The 23,064-nt window shown below is 42.2% G+C and overlaps 1 protein-coding gene across 1 annotated transcript in view; it reads left to right on the top strand.

Annotated features, from left to right (window-relative positions):
* The window catches only part of DENND3 (DENN domain containing 3), a 53,018-nt gene that overhangs the window by 8,424 nt on the left and 21,530 nt on the right, over positions 1-23,064 (top strand). The window contains 11 exon segments of the mRNA XM_070941973.1: positions 4,987-5,263; positions 6,092-6,207; positions 6,471-6,607; positions 9,702-9,813; positions 11,330-11,449; positions 13,188-13,406; positions 17,194-17,315; positions 18,595-18,750; positions 19,637-19,733; positions 21,426-21,529; positions 22,651-22,832. Of these exon segments, the coding sequence (XP_070798074.1) occupies positions 4,987-5,263; positions 6,092-6,207; positions 6,471-6,607; positions 9,702-9,813; positions 11,330-11,449; positions 13,188-13,406; positions 17,194-17,315; positions 18,595-18,750; positions 19,637-19,733; positions 21,426-21,529; positions 22,651-22,832 (1,642 nt within the window).

Raw genomic sequence — 23,064 nt, 5'->3', positions numbered from 1 at the left:
GCTCACGTGCCTACAGATATGGCTCCGCGTGCCACCCGTGGCACATGTGCCATAGGTTCGCCATCACGGTGAGTGTCTAACCTTAGCAACGTTTAGAATTGTGGACTTCAGCTTCCAGAATTCCCCAGCCAGTCATGCTGGGGGGAAAGTCCAAAAGTCTTAAAAGGTACCATAGTTGGAGACGTCTGCAAGTTCTAGTATAGATTGTGAAGATAGGTCTCAAGTTCCTCTCCCAGAACTCTTCTAGATTGTCACAGCCTGACCCCACCTCCTGCTCTGGGTAGTAATGTAGTATTTTCTGTGGCCACCATTTATCTTCCAGGTAGTCATGTCCAACACTTATTCCTGGTGGTAAGTGGGATGGGGCTTGCATCCATTCTGGCAGTTAATAATAAAAAGTGGGGGAGAAAATTGAAATAATTCCTAGAATATTATTTCTTGGACATATTGAGATTTCAGGTTTCAGGCATTCCTTGGGAAATAAGACAATCTCATAAGAGAGAAACAAAATCAAGCATTCTTTACAAAAAAAAAAAAAAGGCTGAACTGCATTAACATTTAAAAACTTTTGATATTAAAATGTCCACATACATAACTGCTCAACTGAAGGGTAAACAGCAGCTTCACAATGAAATTCCAAAAGAAAATACAGGTGCCGCAAGATGTTGCTGATTTGTTATAAACAAACAAGCAAACAAACAAACAAAACCTTCCTAGAAAAACATTAGAGCAGGATTTTAAAAAAATTCTTATTGATAATTGTAGAAATTTTTTTTAAAAAAAAAGAAACACTGAGTATGAAGCATTTTTTCCTAAGATTAAATAAACCAAACCAGTTTCAATCTAAAGTGAGAACAGTTTGTAGGTGTGGTGCCCTTTTTACAAACGCCACTGAATTTTTTTGCATGCAAATGAACAATGAGATGTGTGATGACATCATTGGTTTGCTATTGTTTATGTTTTCTCTGCCTGGTTCTTGAATACTGTAGCAATCTTGGAAATAAAAGATTGCACTGATTGTTAACCCTTTGCTTTATGCATTTTGGTGATGTTTTACATTACAATTTGATGGGCAAAGTCTTGATATGTACCGTATGGACCATACCTACAATTTTGGAGGACTAAAAAAGTCACCAGAATCACAGAGCTAGTGGTGAAGATGCTGAACTTCAAAACAAGAGGCTGTGAATTCTAGTCCTCCCTTATGGATGAAAACCTAATCTGGGCCAGCTGTTTGCTTTCAGCCCAACTACCTCACAGAGCTGGGGGTATGTGGTGGGGAAAATGGAAGACAGGAGAATAGAATAAGGATAGGATAGGATAGGATAGGATAGGATAGGATAGGATAGGATAGGATAGGATAGGATAGGATAGGATAGGATAGAATAGAATAGAATAGAATAGAATAGAATAGAATAGAATAGAATAGAATAGAATAGAATAGAATAGAATAACAGAGTTGGAAGGGACCTTGGAGGTCTTCTAGTCCAACCCCCTGCCGAGGCAGGAAACCCTACACCACTTCAGACAAATGGTTATCCAACATCTTCTTAAAAATTTCCAGTGTTGGAGCATTCACAACTTCTGCAGGCAAGTTGTTCCACTGATTAATTGTTCTAACTGTCAGGAAATTTCTCCTCAGTTCTAAATTGCTTCTCTCCTTGATTAGTTTCCAGCCATTGCTTCTTTATTATTTATTTATTTATTTTATTAGTCATATTTCTATGCCGCTCACTCTCCGAGGACTCTGGGCGGCTTACACCAAAGACAGTATACTAAATAGCATATTTCCCCCAACAATCTGGGTCCTCATTTTACCCACCTCGGAAGGATGGAAGGCTGAGTCAACCTTGAGCCTGGTGAGATTTGATCCGCTGATCTGCTGAACTAGCAGTCAGCTGAAGTAGCTGCAGTACTGCACTCTAACCACTGCGCCACCTCGGCTCATTCTTGTTCTACCCTCAGGTTCTTTGGAGAATAGCTTGACTCCCTCTTCTTTGTGGCAACCCCTGAGATATTGGAACACTGCAATATCTCAGGGGTTGCCACAAAGAAGAGGGAGTCAAACTATTAGAATAGAGCAGACCTGGAAGGGACTTTGGAGATCTTCTAGTCCAACCCCCTGCTCAAACAGGGGCCTAGCTATCTTCGAGACCGCCTGCTGCTACCAACGACCTCCCATCGTCCCGTGCGCTCCCACAGAGAGGGCCTCCTCAGGGTGCCATCAGCCAATCAATGCAGGCTGGTGACCCCCAAGGGGAGGGCTTTCTCTGTGGGGGCACCTACCCTCTGGAATCAGTTGCCCCCAGAGATAATCCTCAGGGAGAAGGGCGGTATATAAATTTAAAATAAAATAAATAAAAACAGGAGTTCCTATACCAAGGGTGTCCAACTTGGAGGCTGGATCCGGCCCACAGGGTACTTGGATCTGGCCCATGGGGCTGCCCTAGAAACAGTGAAGGACCAGCCCACTGTGCTTCTGCCAGCGAAAATGAGCTCCTGAGCTTCATTTACAACCCTCTGCCAGTGAAAACGGAGCGCGGGAGCCTTCCCGAGCTCCGTTTTCACTGGCAGAGGGTTGCAAGGAGGCCTTGGCAGCCGAAAACTGAGCTCGGGAGCCCGTTTTCGCTGGCAGAGTGCTCAGGCCACCACGACAGGAGTGATGTTGAGCTCGCCACGCCCATCCTAGCCACGCCCACCCCGGCCCCAAACACAACCCTGATGCGGCCCTCAAATGAAATCGAGTTTGACACCTCTGCCCTTATACCATTTCCAGACAAGTGTCTGTCCAGTCTCTTCTTAAAAAAACTCCAGTGATGAAGCACCCACAACTTCTGAAGATAAGCCGTTCTACTTGTTAATTGTCCTCCCTGTTGAGAAGTTTCTCCTTACCGCAAGACGAAGAGATAATTAAGAAGATATTAGATTGTGCAGAAATGGATAGACTTACCCTGAAATTCAAACAGAAAGAAGACACAGGATGTTATCCAACGTGGAACTTATTTTACCAATGGTTGGGAAAAAGGGATGCGGAGTAAGAATGGAATCTGTATTGCTAAACAATTTAAATACCCAGACAATGTTTATTAAGCACTAGGAAATGTAATAAATAGAAAATTAATAAAATTTATTTTAAAAAAAGTTTCTCCTTAACTCCAGATTGCTTCTCTCCTTGATTAGTTTCCACCATCGTTTCTTGTCCTGCCCTTTGGTGCTTTGGAAAATAAGTTGACACCAGTGGTGACATGCAAAATTTGTTACTACCGGTTCTGTGGGCGTGGCTTGGTGGGTGGTGGTGGTAATATGACTGAGTGGGCGTGGCCAACTTTTTTTTTTTTAAACTTAACGGCTGAAGAGGTTGTAAAAAAATGCTTTTAAAAGCCTCTGATGATCCCAGCTGAGCCGCGCAATCATCAGAGGCTGTTTTATTTTACTTTTAAAAGCATTTTTTCGGCCAGAGGTTGTAGAAAAAATGCTTTTAAAAATTTAAAAAAAAGCCTCTGATGATTGCGCGGCTCAGCTGGGCATGGGGGGGGGGGCAGGGATTTTTGCTACCGGTTCTCTGAACCACCCGCCTCCATCGCTACTGGATCGGGTGATCCGGTCTGAACCGGGAGCATTTCACCCCTGGTTGACCCCCTCTTCTTTGTTACATACATACATTACACACACCACCTTGAGTTGTACAATAAAAATGAAGGATAAATCTAATAGTAAATGAAATTATAATAGGTTTAGGGTTTTAAATAATTAATATAGACAGGACTATAAATTATTTTATAATTGTCATATTCCTGTTCTAGGGGCTATACCGTAGCTTTTATTGGTTTCCAATCTAAAGGTATCTTCAGTATTTAGCCCTCATTAGAGAACCCATGATCCATTAGGCCATCATTTCAGACACCACTTGCACATCCCCTTGTACTCTCCCCGACCCATGTAGGTCTCCTTGCCCTGTGCATCCTCTCTCAGCCCTTCCCTAACCCAGCAGCAGCCATTTACCTACCTGCTGGCCTAAGACTTCTGACTTCCTGCTGGCTTCCCCATTGACTTTCCTTGTGGGAAGCTAATATTCCTCGTGATAATATTAGAAATGATGATCAGGTGATAATAGCTGACTGTGGCAGCAAAACAGCACTGAAGTGGCCACAACTTTGCCAAATTTCAATCCCATGGGAGTCATGGATCCAGGGTCCAGAGCCTCAGTGGTGCAGTGGTTAGAATGCAGAACTGCAGCCTACTTCTGCTGATCACTGGCTGCCAGCAGTTTGGCAGATCGAATCTCAGCAGGCTCAAGGTTGACTCAGCCTTTCGTCCTTCCAAGGTGGGTAAAATGAGGATCCAGATTGCTGGGGAAAATATGCTGACTCTGTAAAACCACTTAGAGAGGGTTTTAAAACACTGTGAAATGGTATATAAGTCTAAGTTCTGTTGCTATTTTGGACACATTCCTCAAGTTAGTATATTTGAGGACTGTTGATTTAAAATTTGTTACCCTGCAATGCACCGTTTCACCCAATTGAAAGTCAGAAACAATCATCATCTTCATTTAACAACCCCATAATCCCTCGTGGGATGGAGTCTGGGCAACTGAATGGAGCTAGTAGAGTATTTACTGGCCGGATGCCCTTCTTGTTGCCAATGTGGAGTTTTGTTCAGCAGATATATTCCCAGTGTGCCCAGAGAGAGAAATATCTGCCTCTACCTAGGATCAAACTCCCAGCCTCCTGATTGTAAGGCAAGAGCTCTACCTCCAGGCTACCGCACCACTCCAAAGTTACAAACAAACAATCATACATGAGAATTTTAGTTGTACATAGATGATATTCAGGTTTCTGAGAGCTATAAAAAAAGTACATGGAAGGTTTGCCGGTCCCCCCTTTCACAGGAATAAGGATGAGCAGCTCAATATTAAAAAGTGATTTAACATATTGCCCATCACAAAATCCATCCCAATTATCTTAATTCTTTTAATTTTTTTTTTAGCTTGCACAACAAAAAGACGTGAGAACCATCCCACTCGAACCGGAAATTCTTTCCGTTTTTGTACCTCCCTTTATCAGCAAGGAAGATTTGCAAGCTCTTCCGCTAAATAGCAACGCTTTCAATAAAACCAAACGCCGTTCTTTCCGAAAAAGGAAAGAGAAATTTAAGACGGAGGATGCAAAGGCTGTGAACAGAGCCCCCAGAGCACCTGAGGATGAAGACATCGCTGTTCCCAAAGATGTCGACCTGAATGGACTGCCCCAGCTTTGCTTTCCAGGTTTATTTCTCTTTATTAATATATATATATATATATCACTTTGATGCAGAGGTCCGAGTGGGTGACTAAATATTTTGTGTGACTTTGTGTTTTAGCTATCTATATCAAGGTCAGGGAAGAATCAAGATCATGTGAAGTGTTAACACCACTTTATAATGCCTTGGTAAGGCCACACTTGGAATACTGCATCCAGTTTTAGTTGCCACGATGTAAAAAAGATGTTGAGAGTCTAGAAAGAGTGCAGAGAAGAGCAACAAAAATGATTAGGGGACTGGAGGATAAAACATATGAAGAATGGTTGCTGGAATTGGGTATGTCTAGTTTAATGAAAGGAAGGACTAGGGGAGACACGATAGTAGTGTTCCAATATCTCAGGGGCTGTCCCAAAGAAGAGGGAGTCAAGCTATTCTCCAAAGCACCTGAGGGTAGAACAGGAAACAATGGGTGGAAACTAATTTACAAGAGCCTTGGTGGCACAGCAGACTAAAGCACTGTTAAGTAACACCAGCTGCCTGCAATTACTGCATGTTCAAATCTCACCGGGCTCAAGGTTGACTCAGCCTTCCATCCTTCCGAGGTGGGTAAAATGAGGACCCAGATTGTTGGGAGCAATATGCTATTTAGTATACTGTCTATTGGTGTAAGCTGCCCAGAGTCCTCGGAGAGTGGGCGGCATAGAAATATGACAAATAAAAATAAAATAAAATAAAATAAATAAATAAAATATTCAAAGGAATGAATTTCAATCCTTTTATAGAGGCCATAGTCTGTGAGACCTGTGCTCTTTTTCTGCAATGCTTTTATTTTGTGTGGTTTTTTTTTTTACAGGAGGATTTTATGTCACGTCTGAATCCAGAGAGGACCACTTTCATTTTCTCGTTTTCACAGATGTTTTCGGAAACCGAACTTACGGAGTTGTGGCCCAGTATTACCAGCCTATGCAAGTATGTTTTTTAATTTATTTTGATCTTAATGAAGTTATTCCAGTGCCGGATCTGGAAATGCCTCGGTGAAAGAAAGGTTGGGAGGGAGTCAACCGAGCATCAGTCAGGAGAAACATCCATAATTGAAGTGTTGAGCAAGACTTGAATGACCTGCTTCTATGACACTGTAGTTGTGGGTCTTTGTGAGTATGCGATTAACTTCCCTGTCCTTGAAAGACAACCAATTCACAAGCAGTTGTGTTGTTGTTTTTTTCTTTCTTTAGGAGGGACGCCTCTACAATGGGCAGGCACATTGGGATAAACTTCAAAGCTCCAGAGCTGATGCGTACTTCGTACCATTTGCCGTTTGTGTCATATCCAGGTACCCATATTTCAACGCCTTGAAGGACTGTTTGTCTTGGTAAGGATAAATATTTGGCTGGCTTTTTTTCTTTGTGAGGACAAATAGAGCTGCTGGGATAGAGTCATAATTTTGTTAGCGTTTACAGGCAGTCCTCGACTTACAACTGTTCATTTAGTACAGGAGTCTCCAACCTTGGCCACTTTAAGCCTGGCGGACTTCAACTCCCAGAATTCCTCAGCCGGCAAAACCCACTTAAGCAATGTCTCACTTTACAACAGAAATTTTGGGCTCCGTTTTGGTCATACATTGAGGGTTACCTGTACAAGAAATTGTCAAAACCTGCTGAGAGGAGCAAGTCAAAGGAAGCTTAACACAGAAAGGCTAATTAATAATTGCCTTTCATTGATAAAATTGCCAAAACATTGATAATTCAGCATTGATGTGGACTTTCCTCTCTGGATATGATTTCAGTTTTTCCAGTTCGATTCCTTCCACAGGAAACCGTGTTGATTCCCTTTGGATAATGTTTCCCGTGACAATGCACCCAATACAAATAGTCCTCGATTTACGACCACAATTGGCACCTGAATTTTCGTAGCTAAGCAAGGCGGTCGCTAAGTGAGTCATTCTTGATTTTACGACCCTTTTGCCATGGTTTTTAGGCAAATCGCTGCAGTGGTTCAGTGAACCAGGAGGTCATTAAGTGAATCCAGCTTTCTCACTGACTTTGCTTGTCAGAAGCCAGTGAGAAAGTCACAAATCGCAATTATTTGACCCCGGGACGCTGCAACCGTCATAAATTTATGCCACTTGGCAAGCGCCCGAATTTTTATCATGTGACTGTGGGGATGCTGCAACAGTCATAAGTGTGAGGATTGGTTGTAAATCACTTTTTCCGGTGCTGTTGTAACTTTGAACACTTACTAAATGAATGGTCTTAAGTTGAGGGCTATCTGTATTACATGAGATTCTAGTAGAGATTTCAAGATGAGAGGTGTATAGCAGTTAGAGGGACACAGGGTTGGTTGTGCAATTGTGTACCTAACAAGTGTACGTCAGTGGCTCTTTGTCCAATCCACTCCCCACCCCCTGTTTTATATGTTTTATTTATATAACATTCCCTTTTAAATTGGGTTTTAAATGTTTTACATAAATTGGATGTTTTTAAATTTGTTTTTGAGCCCAAATTATTTAATCTATTTTTAATAGCTTTTAACTTTTGTATGTTATTTGTATTTTTATCTTGGCTGTTCACCACCCTGAGTCCTCTGGGAGTAGGGCGGTATACAAATAATGATAAAATAAATAAATAAATAAATAAACATTCAATTTCCATCAAACTGTGTGTGATCTGGGTACAGTCATTTTTAAACAATCATAATCCACATATTCGTTATAGTATTCGTCACCATAATATTAATAATAACAATAATACTTAACATCGTCTTCTTTAACAACTCTCCACATTTTCCTCTTTTTAAATCTCCTCCTTTCTAACTTCTGTTTCTATTGTCTAGCCCAGGGGTCTGCAACCTGCAGCTCTGGAGCTGCATGTGGCTCTTTACCCCTCTGCTGTGGCTCCCTGTCACTCAAAATATGTGTCACAACCGCCAAGGTCGGCACGCAATTTATTAAGCTTTTCAACCCCCGGTAGGCCAACCATGGATAAATCCAAGAAAAGCTTCAGAAGAAAACAGAATGTAGTTTAATTCAATGCTAGTTTTGTGGTTGCTCAAGAAATAGTCAGGCACGGGAAGGGTTTTGTGGCTCCCGGTGTTTTTTTTTTCTGTGGGAAACGGGTCCAAATGGCTCTTTGAGTGTTTAAGGTTGCAGATCAGGGGTGAAATGTAAAATTTGTTACTACCGGTTCTGTGGGCGTGGCTTGGTGGAGGGTGGTAATGTGATTGGGTGGGCGTGGCCAACTTTTTTTTTTTTTTAACTTTTCAAAGCATTTTTTTCTAATGCTTTGAAAAGCCTCTGCCAATCAGGCAACTCAGCTGGGATCGTCAGAGACTTTTCAAAGCATTTTTTTTACCACCTCTTCGGCCAAGAGGTTGCAGAAAAAAATGCTTTGAAAAGCCTCTGACGATCCCAGCTGAGCCACACAATCATCAGAGGCTTTTTTTTTTTTCTTTTAAAAGCGAAAGAAGAAGCAATGTTGGAAGAGGTTGTAGAAAAAATGCTTTTAAAAGTTAAAAAAAAAGCCTCTGATGATTGTGTGGCTCAGCTGGGCATGGGGGGGGGGGGCGCGCAGGGATTTTTGCTACCAGTTCTCCGAACCACCAGCCGCTTACTTAATAGTAAGCATTAATCTATCCATTTCTGCGCATTTTTCCATTGCTGCGCAAATACAATCCTAGTTGTCCAATTCACTTTCATGGTTAGTACCACCTGTCACCTCTGAAGCTGGCCTGACTGAGGCCATCTTGGAGGCTTCAGAGTTGCCACAAGGGTGCTGAGGGATAGGGAGGGGGGAATAGAGATAGCTGGGGGGTTTTAGCCAAAACAAAATAACTTCCCCTAAGAACCAAGGATAGGTGGCTGAAGAGAGAAGGACTGAAGTTTCCAAACAACTGGACAGCAGCTTGATTGGACCATGTGGCTGATTGTTTGGGAAAGGGGGAATAACTTTTACTTTTAATTCAGCGAAAACTGCGGGAACCTTTAGAGTCGGTTTTCACCAGTCTGTGCCAATATGATACGTCCAATAAACCTGTTCTTGCCTCGGAGTTCTGCTTGCTATGACGTATTACTTAGAACCCTGACTCCACTTTGAAGTAATTTCGTAGAGATTTTGAGAACAGATGAGAACAGAGGCCTCTTATTGTAAATTCGCAGCTTCTAAATTTTTAAAGCGAGGTGCTGAATTTTATGTCCTACTGGCTAGACTTTAATTTCATATAGTAATAATAAGCTGGCAGGAGCGGAGCTGCAAAACTAGATTAAATTTGCATGAATTGTTCTGCACGATTAATTGCTTTAAAAATTAAGATCCGTACTTGGGTAGGAAAAGATCAGAATTGCATTAAATCAAAGAAAAATAAAATGGTACATTTTTTGCCAAAGAAACAAATGTTTGAAAGGCACTAGAATTCTTCTCAAACAACTTCCTACTCCTTGCTGTTATCTTCTTCTTTTTTTTTAATTGCAGCTTATTGCTACGGCTGAAGCCTTACAAAGATTCAGAAATCGAGGAACACATAAAAGAATTTGCAGCAAAGTTATCCCTGATACCCAGTTCTCCTCCTGGGCAGCTTCATCTGGTAAATACTTAAAAATATACTATATTTTATAATTTCCTGTGCTTTAGCGCAAACAAGGATTGTGGAGAGCTTTTTAGAAGCAGTAGCGTTTGAGAAGAGAACGGTGTGGATTTCCTTCTCGACATTTGTATAAGCCCAACAGGAAACACGGATGAGATGAGCTAAATTTACTTAATTGTAGGGTTACATTAACAGAATCTTGTAAATCTGAAAGTACAGATCTCCCACAGAAGCTTTTATCTGCCTGATCTCTTAGGGTGGGTCTTTTTTAGCTTCCTATCTCTGGCTGTTAAGCAGCTGAAGGCTACCTATCCTTTTATCTGATCGTTCCCTAGATAGCATCTCTTCCCCTCTTCCCTCAAAAGTCATTCTCGCACACCCTTCCATCGTTTTCCCACTGCAAAACACTCATCTTATTCTTTTCTTGATGCATATCGGGGCATTCACAATCAACATGGATTTGATCACTGCCTTGATTTCTCTGTCGCTAAACTTTCTCTTTCTCCTTTGCTCTTCCTGCCTTCCTAGGATTTCCTTGTTGATCCTCTTCTGTCCGACCCACTTTTGGCAAGAGGGATTTGAGCTCTTGTTTCCTTTTCCGGATCTCACGTTTCTGCTTTCTTCAACCTATTCCCCCTTACACCTTTTCTGCACTCTGCGTAGTGTTGCTCACGCCAAAAGAGAAAACGGAATCAGGTGTAAGTATGCACGGGATTCTTAGATATACTATCGGAAATAAACTCTCTATACCATGGGTGTCAAACTCAAGGCCTGCTGGCTGGATTCGGCCCGTAGGGTGCTCAGATCTGGCCCGTGGACCGGCCCTGGAAACAACAAAGGACCAGCCCACGGTGCCTCTGCCAGCGAAAACAGCCCAAGCGGGCTACTTGCAGCCTCCCTGAGCTTCGTTTTCGTTGGCAAAGGGATGCAGGAGGCCATTGCAACAAAAAATGGAGGCTGGGGGATGCCACACGCAGCCTCCCCGAGCTTGGTTTTTGGTGGCAGAGGGTTGTAGGAGGCCGTCGCGGCCAAAAACGGAGCCCGGGAGGCCCCCCATGTGCTTCGTTTTCGTTGACAGAGGGCTGCAAGAGGCTGTCACGGCCTAAAACGGAGCCTCGAGTGTCATCGAGTGGGCCATGCCTCCGGCCACCCCCACCCCGCCGAGGTCTAACACAACCCTGACTCAATGAAATTGAGTTTGACACCTCTGCTATATACAATGTGGCGGAATTCATTGATATGTTACAAAGACTTTGAAGGAGTCTGTTGGAAAGAAACAGGGCCACGCAAGTGAGGAAGTTGTGTGTGCACGCGTGCGTTCCCAGCCCATCACTCGCGCGGCCCGGTTGCAAATTAGCCGTGGTCCAGGGGTGGCCCCGGGGTTGGGGATTCCTGGTTCAGACCACATTGCCTCTTCCACTCCGATTCTCTTTAGAAAACGAATTGTAATCTCCTTCTGCTGTTTGTGGCGATGAAACCCACCAAAGCTGAAGACCCCCATCTGTTCCTCTTCTAGCTATTTAATGTGAAGCCTCTCCAAGTCGTATTTCCATCTCAGGAAGATCCCGACAGCCCTCTTATTGATTTGGATCTACATCTTCCCTTCCTTTGCTTCAAGCCGGAACAGATTTTACAGGTAAAGGGTCGTTTTTAAACTGATTGACATTTTCTTCATCAATCTTCTGCCAAATTGGCACGGAGTTCCCTTATCCCGGTGTTTTTCAACTTCAGAAGTTTTAAGGCATGTGGACTTCAAATCCCATTGAATGGCCCATTGCGGACAATGGGTTTCCTGGATGACCACCGTAACAAAGGTTGTGAAATCCGATTTTTCATCTGGGTGACCTGTTTTACAACTGTCACAAATTACAACCATAATGGACAGGCTCCATTACAGTTGTAAATTGAGTACTATCTGCATCTTTTTAAAAATGCTATGCAGGAAATTGCTTTCTGCCTATTAAAATGTGCCTGTTCTGTTTATCAGAAAGCAAGTTTGAGTTTTCAGGTGCCAGTTCAGTTATCGTGAAGATATTAATGGTGAAATTGAAATGAATATTAATGGCAGCCAAAAAGGCTAATACAATTCTTGGTTGTATAAACAGAAGCATAGAAGCCTTCGTAAGGCCACACCTGGAATGCTGCATCCAGTTTTGGTCACCACATTACAAAAAAGATGTTGAGACTTTGGAAAAAGTGCAGAAAAGAGCAACTAAGATGGTTAAAGGCCTGCAGACAAAATTATATGAAGAATAGTTGCAGGATTTGGGTGTAGCTAGTCTACAGAAAATAAGGACTAGGGGCGACATGATAGTAATATTCTAGTATTTGAGGGGCTGCCACATAAAGGAGGGGGTCAACTTATTTCCCAAAGCACCAGAAGTAACCTAGAACTAAGGAGAAATTTCCTGACAGTGAGGACAATTAACCAGTGGAATGGAAGTTGCCTCCAGAAATTGTGGGTGCTCCATCACTGGAAGTTTTTAAGAAGAGATTGGACAATCACTTGTCTGAAATGCTATAGGATATCTTGCTTGAGCAAGGGATTGGACTAGAAGATCTCCAAGGTCCCTTCCAGCTCTATTCTGATTGATCAATTGATTGGTTAATGATATAATACATTTGATGTAATCAGACCCCAGGTACTTATTATCATACGTGGTGGACTTGTATGAAAGCAAGAAAATATTGGAAGAAAATACATACTTGGTTGGAAAAGATGATTAAGCAACATATAGATCTGAAACCAGAAATATTTTTATTGGGTATAATGCCGGAGGGTTATGATAAAGGGACTATATATTTAGTTTTGCATATACTGACAGCAGCAAGGATCGTATTTACACAATGTTCGAAAAATGAGGACACTCCCATCAGATGAGGATGTAATTAGGAAAATACTAGACTGTGCAGAGATGGACAGATTGACTTTAAAAATAAAAGACAAAGAAGACACAGAATATTACTTGATATGGAATAGTTTTTATGAGTGGTTAGAGATAAGAGGTAGAAATTAGATGAAGAAAGATTATTGCTATGCATGAATTAAATATAAAAATGGTTTATAATTATAAATATGCAGATAATTAACAGAATTATAAATAAGCTAATATAAAGAGAAATTTAGCCAAAACTATTCTGTTACTTTATTATTGTTACCGGTATACGTGTTGATATTTCTTTTTGTTCTCTCTTTGTTTTTCTTTTGTAAATGATATACTCTGACAATATACTGTATTCAAAATGTTAATGAATAATAATTTTAAAAAATACATTTGAAATACCAAAACGTTTAAAAATTACCAAGAGAACGATGCAGTTTTATATATATGTATAAAAGTTATGGTGATTCGTTGGTTTTCCTTCCTTTCCAGATACTTACTTGTATTTTAACGGAACGAAAAATTGTCTTCTTCTGCTCTGACTGGGCGCTGCTGACCCTCATATCCGAATGCTTCATGTTGTACATCCATCCTATTCAGTGGCAACACACGTTTGTACCAATCCTATCCCGTCAGATGCTGGATTTTGTCATGGCCCCCACCTCCTTCCTGATGGGCTGTCACATCGACCACTTTGAGGAAGTTTGCAAGGTTGTTTGGGAATTATTTCTAGATCCACAATTTATTTATTTATGAATGTTTTTTTAATCCCATCTTTATTATTTTATATGTGTGTCAAGGCAGTAAGCTTACCTAATATCCTTCTTTCTTCTGCATTCCCTATATCAGCAACCTTGTGGTTGTTGGGTTGAGCTGAGAAGGAGGAATTGATCCAGTGTCACCGAGCTGGTTTTCATGTCTAAGGTGGGGCTAGATCTCACCATCACCTGGTGATTGGCCCAAAGTCACCCAGTTGGCTTTCATGCTTCAGGCAATACTAGAACTCATCATCATCTGGTGTTTAGCTCATGGGCACCCACCTCTTTCATGCCTAAGGCAGGACTAGAACTCACCATTTCCTGGTGATTGGCCCAAAGTCACCCAGCCAGCTTTCATGCCTAAGGCAGGACTAGAACTCACCATTTCCTGGTGATTGGCCCAAAGTCACCCAGCCAGCTTTCATGCCTAAGGCAGGACTAGAACTCACCATTTCCTGGTGATTGGCCCAAAGTCACCCAGCTAGCTTTCATGCCTAAGGCAGGACTAGAACTCACCATTTCCTGGTGATTGGCCCAAAGTCACCCAGCCAGCTTTCATGCCTAAGGCAGGACTAGAACTCACCATTTCCTGGTGATTGGCCCAAAGTCACCCAGCTAGCTTTCGTGTCTAAGGCTCTCAAACATCACTGATATCTTTGTACAAGCTTCAGAGAAAGCTGCAACCAACTTGCATTTGTTTATCCGGTTGATAAAAATATTATTTGCTATTGCTACATATTCAGGAAATCTCTTAACCACATTTTATCAGCTTGTCAATTACGGGATGCATTTAGATTTTTAAAATGTGCTATCCAATCCCCTACGGCGTACGTGTTACAGGATCTTGACAGAATAATTTTTTTAAAAAATTAATGTCTTAGGGGAAAAAAAAGTGACGTCCCGTTTTTTATTTTGATTTGATTTGATTTTACTAAAAAACACAAATATGTTGGTGATTCAATATCCCTAAATTAAGTCAGTAGATTTACTCTGGCTGAGCGGGCAGACCAGATCTGCTGCCCCTTGGCTCTCAAGTCCCAAGGAGACAGCCCCCCCCCCCCCCCCGCCTTCTCTGCACCACTTTGGGCCTATACAACTTTGTGCTAATGCCCTTGTAACCTCCAAATTAGACTACTACAAACATATGCTCTGCATGGGCTGCCCTTGAAGACTGTTTGGAAACTTCAACTGCTGGCAGAATGTAGCCGTGCCATGTAATATCACATCTGCACGAGCTGCCTTGTTTACCAGTGTGTTTCCAGGGGCAATTCAAGGTATGTTGTGGCCTGCTGCCCGCTGGCCCCTCCAGCAGCCGAATCAGAGGAGGAGGAGGCGTGGGAGTCAGGGTCAGCATCAAGGCAACCTGAGAGCTACGAGGGGGAAGAGGGAATGGAACTGGCAGAGAGAGAGAGAGAGAGACAGAGGCGGAGCCTGGGCCAACTATCAGCCCTCAGATGAATAGTCAACAGCTCCCAGGTCTGGAGGTGGCTGATGAGGAAGAGGAAGAACAGCTGGGCCCAGTGCCTGATGCACAGATGTGCAGAAGGCAGAGGAGAGGAGAGCAGTGGAAATCCATGGGCTGATCATTGGGAAGGAAGAGCCACCTCTGCTAGCAAAGCTCTACCCTAGCTCTGGGGATAAAAGGCAGGGGGCGGAGATGAATAGATGTGGCAGATTCATCTCCCTGCCGGACAGACTTGTTAACCAGCGTTGAGAGAGAAACTTTTTGCAGGGGCTGCCAGCACTCCTAATAAAGGAATCTTTGATTTAACTTCAGAGGGTTGGTTGTGTTTGGGGAGCTGGGTCAGAACAAGGTGCTGGTAGTTACCTATAAAGCCATACATGTCTTGGGACCAGGGTACCTTTTTCCAAGAGTTTCTACCCATCCAATTAGATCAAAAAGGATGGGCATTTGATTCTCTGATCAAACGCAGAACCCATCAGCCAAAGAATGTCAGCTGACGGCTAGGAGATGAGGGTCCCCCCCCACAACAGCCCCTGCTCTCTGGGGATTAGAATGGCCCCAACCCCCATAAAGCTTTAAAGATGCTCAAAGGACCTCCCACCTCACTCTATAGTTTGTTTCCAAAAAAAGTATTAGTTTCTCAAACTATAATTGTCAATGTATAAGAGTTCATGAATTGGAATAGACATGGTAACAGGTCAGCCAATGGGGACTGTTTGGTGACCCAGACAGCTTGGAGCCTGGGCGTGGGTTAGGTTCGCTGATCTGTATAATCAGAGCAATCCATCTCTGCTAACTCCATTCAACTTTTGCAACCACCACATTCTTAACAGGCCAGATGTGTTGCTTATGTGTGCTCAAGTTAGAGGCTTTAGTGTTGTTTAGAGTTTTAATGGCTTTTATTGTTTTAAAATGTTTTTAAGTTTTTTTATTGCAATGTATGTTTCTCAATTGTGAGCCGCCCTGAGTCGTTTGCTGAGATGGGAGGGTATAAAGACGAAAACTTTCTGAATCTATGACTGATGAGATTGTTGTGGTCTGCCGGCAGCCTGCGGAGTTGTGAGGAGGCTGGGCCAGTCCTGGAGTCTGGGGAAAGCTCGGACGAGAGCTCTGCGTCAGAGGCAGAGAGGGGGCCAGGGCCATCTATGAGTTATGTGCTGACTCCAGAGCCTCCAGAGTCGAACATCAGAGAGGCAGAGGAACAGGGGGAGCCTGTTCCCAGTGCATGCATGTGCAGAGCTGCCAGAAGGCAAGAATAGTTAAGACAAAAGGGGCGACTCAGGAGTAAGGCTTGGAGATGATTGGCCCCTCCCATAAGACATAAAGGAAGAGCAAAGGCACATGGGTCTTTGCAGGAAGCAACGTTGTTGATGGTGTCGATTTGTACTTTGAAGCTCCATATTTGACTCTGTGTTTCCATGATGCCTTGCCAAGATAATTGCCAATTAGGTCTTTGGCAGCGTGTCAAAGAAGATAAAGGTGGGTGTTTACCAGTCTTATCCGAAGGACTGTTGGACTATTTATAAACTCTTGGTGATTCAGCACGTGCTGTGAATGAAAGTAATTCACAGCCGTTAAAATAAAAATAAAAGGGTTTTTGGGACTAATTGTGTGCTTTTTACTATTTCAGGAAGCCTAGGTCAGAACAGAGATTGAAATTCAAAATTCCTAGCAACTGTGCCCATATACCTCATTATTTTACTTCACTTTGGCCGATGGGTTTCCAGATTAACAGATTTATGATAATAATATACATTTAAGCAACAATTAGAGGGTGGGGTGGTGAATGCATCACACTAGAAACTAGTAGCCTTAGGCAGAAAGCCAGCTGAGTGACCTTAGGCCAGCCACTTTCTCTCAGCCCCAGGAAGGAGACAATGGCAAACTGCTTCTGAAGAACCTTGCCAAGAAAACTGCAGGGAATTTTCTAGGCGGCCTCTGAGAATAGGACATAGCTGAATGGAGGGGAGCTAAAATTAGCCAAAAGGCAACTGGACTTTCTTTTTTCTTTGAAAATGTTTTGCTTCTCATTCAAAAAGCTTCTTCAGTTCTGACTTCAGTTCTTGGATGAGAAGCGAAACATTTTCAAAGTAAAAAAACAACAACAAGAAAAGCACCTTTGGGTGACCTGGGCGATAGAGAATCTCCACTTACGAGCTAAAATTAAAATTGTTTCTGTTCTTAGTCTGCCAAGGGTGACATCTGCCATAGTGGATTGTTAACTTCTATTTTTAACTATCAACCTTCCCATTTTTTTTTTTTTGTAACAACCAAGGAAGCTGACGACTTAATTCTAATTAACATCGATACTGGCGATATCGCTCAATCCAAGTCCTCTGAAGAGGAAACCGACATTCCAGATGTTCCAGCAGAAGCAGCCAGGATTTTTATAGCACGGTAAAAATCAAGATTATTTTGCTTGCTTCCATGAATAAGGTTCTGAAAAGTCAGAACAAAAGATGTGGCTGGATTCACAAATTGGTTTATAGGGTGAGGGTTAATGGCTGAAACTATGCTTGGCAACTGGCCTGTACTTATGATGGGGCCATATGATCCCCTTTTGCAACCTCCTGACAAGCAAAGCCAATGGGGAAGGCAAAAATATTGGGCTCCATTATGGTTATAAGTCAAGGGTTTACAGTCACAAAAGAAAAGAAGGACTAAGGATGACATGATAGCAGTATTCCAATATTTAGGGGGCTGCCACAAAAAAGAGAAGGGTCAAATTATTCTCCAAAGCACCAGAGGGCAGGACAAGAAACAATGGATGGAAACCAGGCTGGATTTGATTTAAATCGAGTTGATTTAAATCACAATTTAAATCATGATTTAAATCACTAATAAAAAAGCTTGATTTAAATCAACTCGATTTAAATCATGATTTTTAAAGAGCAACTGTCATCTCTGCTACTCCTTTGACCCGCTGTTGACTCACCGATAGTCCCAGTGTTGCAGAATATACAGCCTCCTGCTACAGAACTAAGCTCCATTTCAGGCTGAATAAACTAAAGTATTTATGTATCTTAAATAGAAAACTATCTTACCATAGATTTTTACCCCAAAAGTTTTTTTATTAAAATAAATTCGATAAAAATAAAAAAATCCAATTTAAATAAAAAAAAAATCCGATTTAAATAATAAAAATCTGATTTTTTTGATTTTTTTTAAAAAAATCATTGATTTTTATCCACCCTGATGGAAACTAAATAAGGAGAGAAGCAACCTGGAATTAAGGAGAAACTTCCTAACAGTGAGGACAATTAACCAGTGGAACAGCTTGCCACCAGAAGTTGTGGGTGCTTCATCACTGGAGGTTTTCAAGAAGAGACCGGACCGCCATTTGTCTGAAATGATAGGTTGCTTGAACAGGGGGTTGGACTAGAAGGACCTCCAAGGCAGAGATGAAATCCAGCAGGTTCTGTCAGGTTCTGGAGAACCGGTAGCGGAAATTTTGAGTAGTTCGGAGAACTGGCAAATACCACCTCTGGCTGGCCCCAGAGTGGGGAGGGAATGGGGATTTTGCAGTATCCTCCCCCTGCCACGTCCACCAAGCCACGCCCACAGAACCGGTAAGGAAAATTTTTTGAATTTCACCCCTGCTCCAAGGTCTCTTCCAGCTCTTGTTCTGATTGATTGGCTCCTTGTAACGAGCCATTGCTCTTTTTCCCCCCCGCAGATCTGAAAACCTTCAACTGCACTATGACCTCGAACTCTGCCATCTGGGAACCTTCACGGACTTCATCGAAATCCAAGGGCGACGGAGAACTTGGCAACACAAGCTGAATTCTGAAATTCAACAGATCGCCCTGCAGTTAATCGTCAATATCTTTAGGTGGGTATCCCAAAGATTTCCTTTCAGACGCCTTTAGCTCTTTCCTCCTCCTTCATAAGGTAAGGTTTCCCTTGCATGTATGTGCCAGTCGTTCCCGACTCTAGAGAGCGGTGCTCATCTCCATTTCAAAGCCAAAGAGCCAGTGCTGATCGAAGACGTCTCCGTGGTCATGTGGCTGGCATGACTCAACGCCAAAAGTGCACGGAACACTGTTACCTTCCCACCAAAGGTGGTCCCTATTTTTCTACTTGCATTTTTTACGTGCTTTCGAACTGCTAGGTTGGCAGAAGCTGGGACAAGTATTGGGAGCTCACCCCGTTACACGGCACTAGGGATTCAAACCGCCGAACTGCTGACCTTTCGATCGACAAGCTCAACGTCTTAGCCACTGATCCACCTTTCCTCCTCCGTACCTTCATCTGTTCAAAAACTGCAACCCTTCTTTAAGTGAAGGGATCAGAGAGGTTGCTCTTTTGCGCCTCGAGAGAGTATTCTAGATGGATTCATTTGAGGATCCGTGAGTTTGCGTCCCTGGCTTAATAAGAAGATACAACTTTTTTGCAAATTCTTCTTCTTCTAAACACTACTGTTGCTTTTTAATGCCAATTGGTGAACGTTTCCAATATTTATAGATGTTTTTCCGTGGACCGGAGATTTGTGATTTTGCATGCTGCCTGCATCCCACGGAGGGAGCTTCACCCGTGGCCCGGGGGGAGGGGGGACGGGGTTGGGAATCCCTGGTTTAAAATACACCAAAGTTTCAGGATGCAAAATGTTATAAAGAAAGGAAGAATTTTTATACAGAAAGAAAAGTGCTTCCATTGATAACGTTTCTATCCATACTCCTTTTTTTTTAAATTTTGTGGTAAACCCGTTTTATCAACAGGGAGGTGAAAGACCACTTGAACTATGAACACAGAGTCTTTAACAGTGAAGAATTCTTAAAGACAAGAGCAATAAATGATCAGCCTTTTTACAGAAAGGTAAGCCGGAGCTTAACATAAATTGTTCCACTTGTTCATGTTGTAATTTTTTAAAAAAACACACCAAACGTTTCTTTGACCTGTAGTTTTACATAATTGAATCTGAGTCTTCCAATATCTCAGGGGTTGCCACAAAGAAGAGGGAGTCAAACTATTCTCCAAAACACCTAAGGGTAGGACAAGAAGCAATGGGTGGAAACTCATCAAGGAGAGAAGCAATTTAGAACTCAGGAAAAATTTTCCTGACAGTTAGAACAATTAATAAGTGGAACAACTTGCCTGCAGAAGTTGTGAATGCCCCAACACTGGAGGCTTTTAAGAAGATGTTGGATAACCATTTATCTGAAGTGGTGTAGGGTTTCCTGCCTGGGCAGGGGGTTGGACTAGAAGACCTCCAAGGTCCCTTCCAACTCTTATTCTATTCTAATCTTTTGAGGAAAGTATGCATATCTAGACATTTTAGGGTGATCTTGTTTCTGCCAAGATATATGTTAGATTAAGTGTTGTACCTTATGATTCTTGATGAATGTATCTTTTCTTTTATGTACACTGAGAGTGTATGCACCAAAGACAAATTCCTTTTGTGTCCAATCACACTTGGCCAATAAAAGCCATTTAAAACTCTTTTAAAATTCCATTCCACTCCACTCCACTCCACTCCACTCCACTCCACTCCACTCCACTCCACTCCACTCCATTCCATTCCATTCCATTCCATGTTATTATTCTATTCTATTCTATTCTATTCTATTCTATTCTATTCTATTCTATTCTATTCTATTCTATTCTATTCTATTCTATTCTATTCTATTCTATTCTATTCTATTCTATCCTATCCTATCCTATCCTATCCTATCCTATCCTATCCTATCCTATCCTATCCTATCCTAGTTCCTGTTCTTATTCTATTTACTGAAGTCATTATTTTTAAACTGTTTTTAAATTTTGTATGTTCTGTTTTATTTTGGCTGTTCACCGCCCTGAGTCCTGCTGGAGAAGGGCGGTATACAAATTAAAACAAATAAATAAAAACAAATAAATTTGTCTGGCATAACTATAGAATTAACTTATAGAATATACTATTTTATATATTCAATTACTTAGGTGCCATCAAGTTGTTTTGACTCTTAATGACCACATAGAATGTAAAAAATACAACAGTGACTGTTGCTGTAGCAGTCCTACTTTAAGCATGCAATAATATAGTCTAAAGGAGAAACTCTTGCAACATTTGCTCTCAGCTATAATCTAGCACAGTGGTGATACAGATAGTCTTTGACTTATGACCACAATTGAGGCCCAAAATTTCGGTTGTTAAGCAAGACACTTGTTAAGTGAATTTTGCCCCATTTTATGACCTTACCTGCCACAGCTGTTATGTGAGTCACTGCGGTTGTTAAATTAGAAACATCATTACCATGTGAATCTGACTTCCCCATTGACTTGGTTTACCAGAAAGTCCCAAACGGAAATTACATGTCCCTGGGGAGGTGGGGGGGGGGTTGTGGGCGAACTGGTTGTTACAACCGGCAGCAGTCCACCACTGGGGATGCTGCAACGGTCGTAAGTGTGAGAAACGGTTAAAAGTCACTTTTTTCAATGCCTCTGTAACTGCGAACGGTCACTAAATGAATGGCTGTAAGTCGAGGACTACCTGTACTGTGGGTGATGTCTTCCCTTGTGTTTTTGCAGGTACTGGAAACGTACATGTTCCACTCTTTTCTCAAAGCCCGCCTTAACGGAAGGATGGATGCCTTTGCTTACCTGGAGCAGAGCACCCAAAATGAAGAAGACAGGTGAGCCTCTTCTGGATCATGTCGGTTATGTTCTTGTCTGCGTAAAGCCTATCCTGGAATGCACAACAGTAGTTTTGTCCTGGAGAATGATTGATGTATGTGTGTATGTGTGTGTATCACTGGTGGGTTGCTCCCGGTTCGCACCAGTTCGCAAGAACCGGTAGTAAAAATTTGTAGTAGTTCGGAGAACCAGTAATAACATTGGCTGGCCACGACCCCGAACCGGTCCCGGTGTGGTCACCGCTCGCTTACCCTGCCCACCTCATCAGAGGCTTTTTTTTTTTTACTTTTAAAAGCATTTTTTCTACAACCTCTTCGGCCAAAAACCCCGCTTTTAAAAGTTAAAAAAAAAGCCTCTGATGATCGCGCGGCTCAGCTGGGATGGTCAGAGGCTTTTAAAAGCATTTTTTTCTACAACCTCTTCAGCCGAAGAGGTTGTAGGAAAAAAAAAAAAAGCCTTTAAAAGCCTCTGGCGATCCCAGCTGAGTTGCCTGATCATCAGAGGCTTTTAAAAGCATTTTTTTCTGCAACCTCTTAAGTAAAAAGATTAAGATCTTTTTACTTTTAAAAGTAAAAAAAAAAAAAAAAAAAAAAAAAAAGTTGGCCACACCCACCCAGTCACATTACCCCCCACCACCAAGCCACGCCCACAAAATAAGCCACGCCCACAGAACCAGTAGTAACAAATTTTAGAAACCACCCCTGGTGTGTATACATTATACAGGTAGTCCTTGACTTACGATTGCAATTGAGCCCAGAATTTATGCTGCTAAGTGAATCATTTGTTAAGTGAGTTTGCCCCATTTTACGACTTTTCTTGCCCCAATTGAATCACTGCATTTGCGAAGTTAGTAATATGGGTTGTTAAGCGAATCTGGCTCTCCCTTGTCCAAAGGATGCAAAAGCGAATCACGTGACCCCAGGACACTGCAACCGTCATAAATATGAGTCAGTTGACAAGCGTCTGAATTTTCATCACCCGACCATGGGGGAATGCTGCGAAAGGGTCATAAGTGTGAAAAATGTCCCCAGGTCCCTTTTTCCCAGTGCTGCTGTAACTTCGAACGGTCACTAAACGAACCGTTGTAATTCGAGGACCAACTGTATGTTTCTTCCTTTAGATTCAACTTCCTGGTTGGTAACCCGAGAAGGCTAACGATGGAGAAAATGATTTCTAAAAGATTTAATCCTCAGTACATGCTCAGCAGGCGCATGGGGATGAGTCTGCCTGACCTGAACGACATTAAGCAGAGCGACGGCCCAACGAGGAATTTATCCCTTCGAAGCGTAAACACTACACAAGGCAAGATGAAGAAACGCCTCCCAGCTGCCATGGCTGCCTTGACTTATTTCAGTAGAAAACCACGGCATGGATTAATGTTATTCACATTGTGGGTTAGCGAGCGAGAAGAAAAGGCTCAGATAATTTGAAATACGACATAAAAATCACGGAGAAGAGCCAAAGTCTGCCTCAACTTTTTATTTCGTTTAACTTTTTTTTTTTTAATTGAGTTAAAGAGTATTATAAAATACAA

The sequence above is a fragment of the Pituophis catenifer genome, unplaced genomic scaffold (genome assembly GCF_029215685.1).
Source record: "Pituophis catenifer annectens isolate HBS135680 unplaced genomic scaffold, rPitCat1.0.hap2 SCAF_3, whole genome shotgun sequence".
NCBI lineage: Eukaryota > Metazoa > Chordata > Lepidosauria > Squamata > Colubridae > Pituophis > Pituophis catenifer.
The sequence above is the reverse complement of the archived record's forward strand: the minus strand, read 5'-3'. Positions and strand labels throughout refer to the sequence as shown.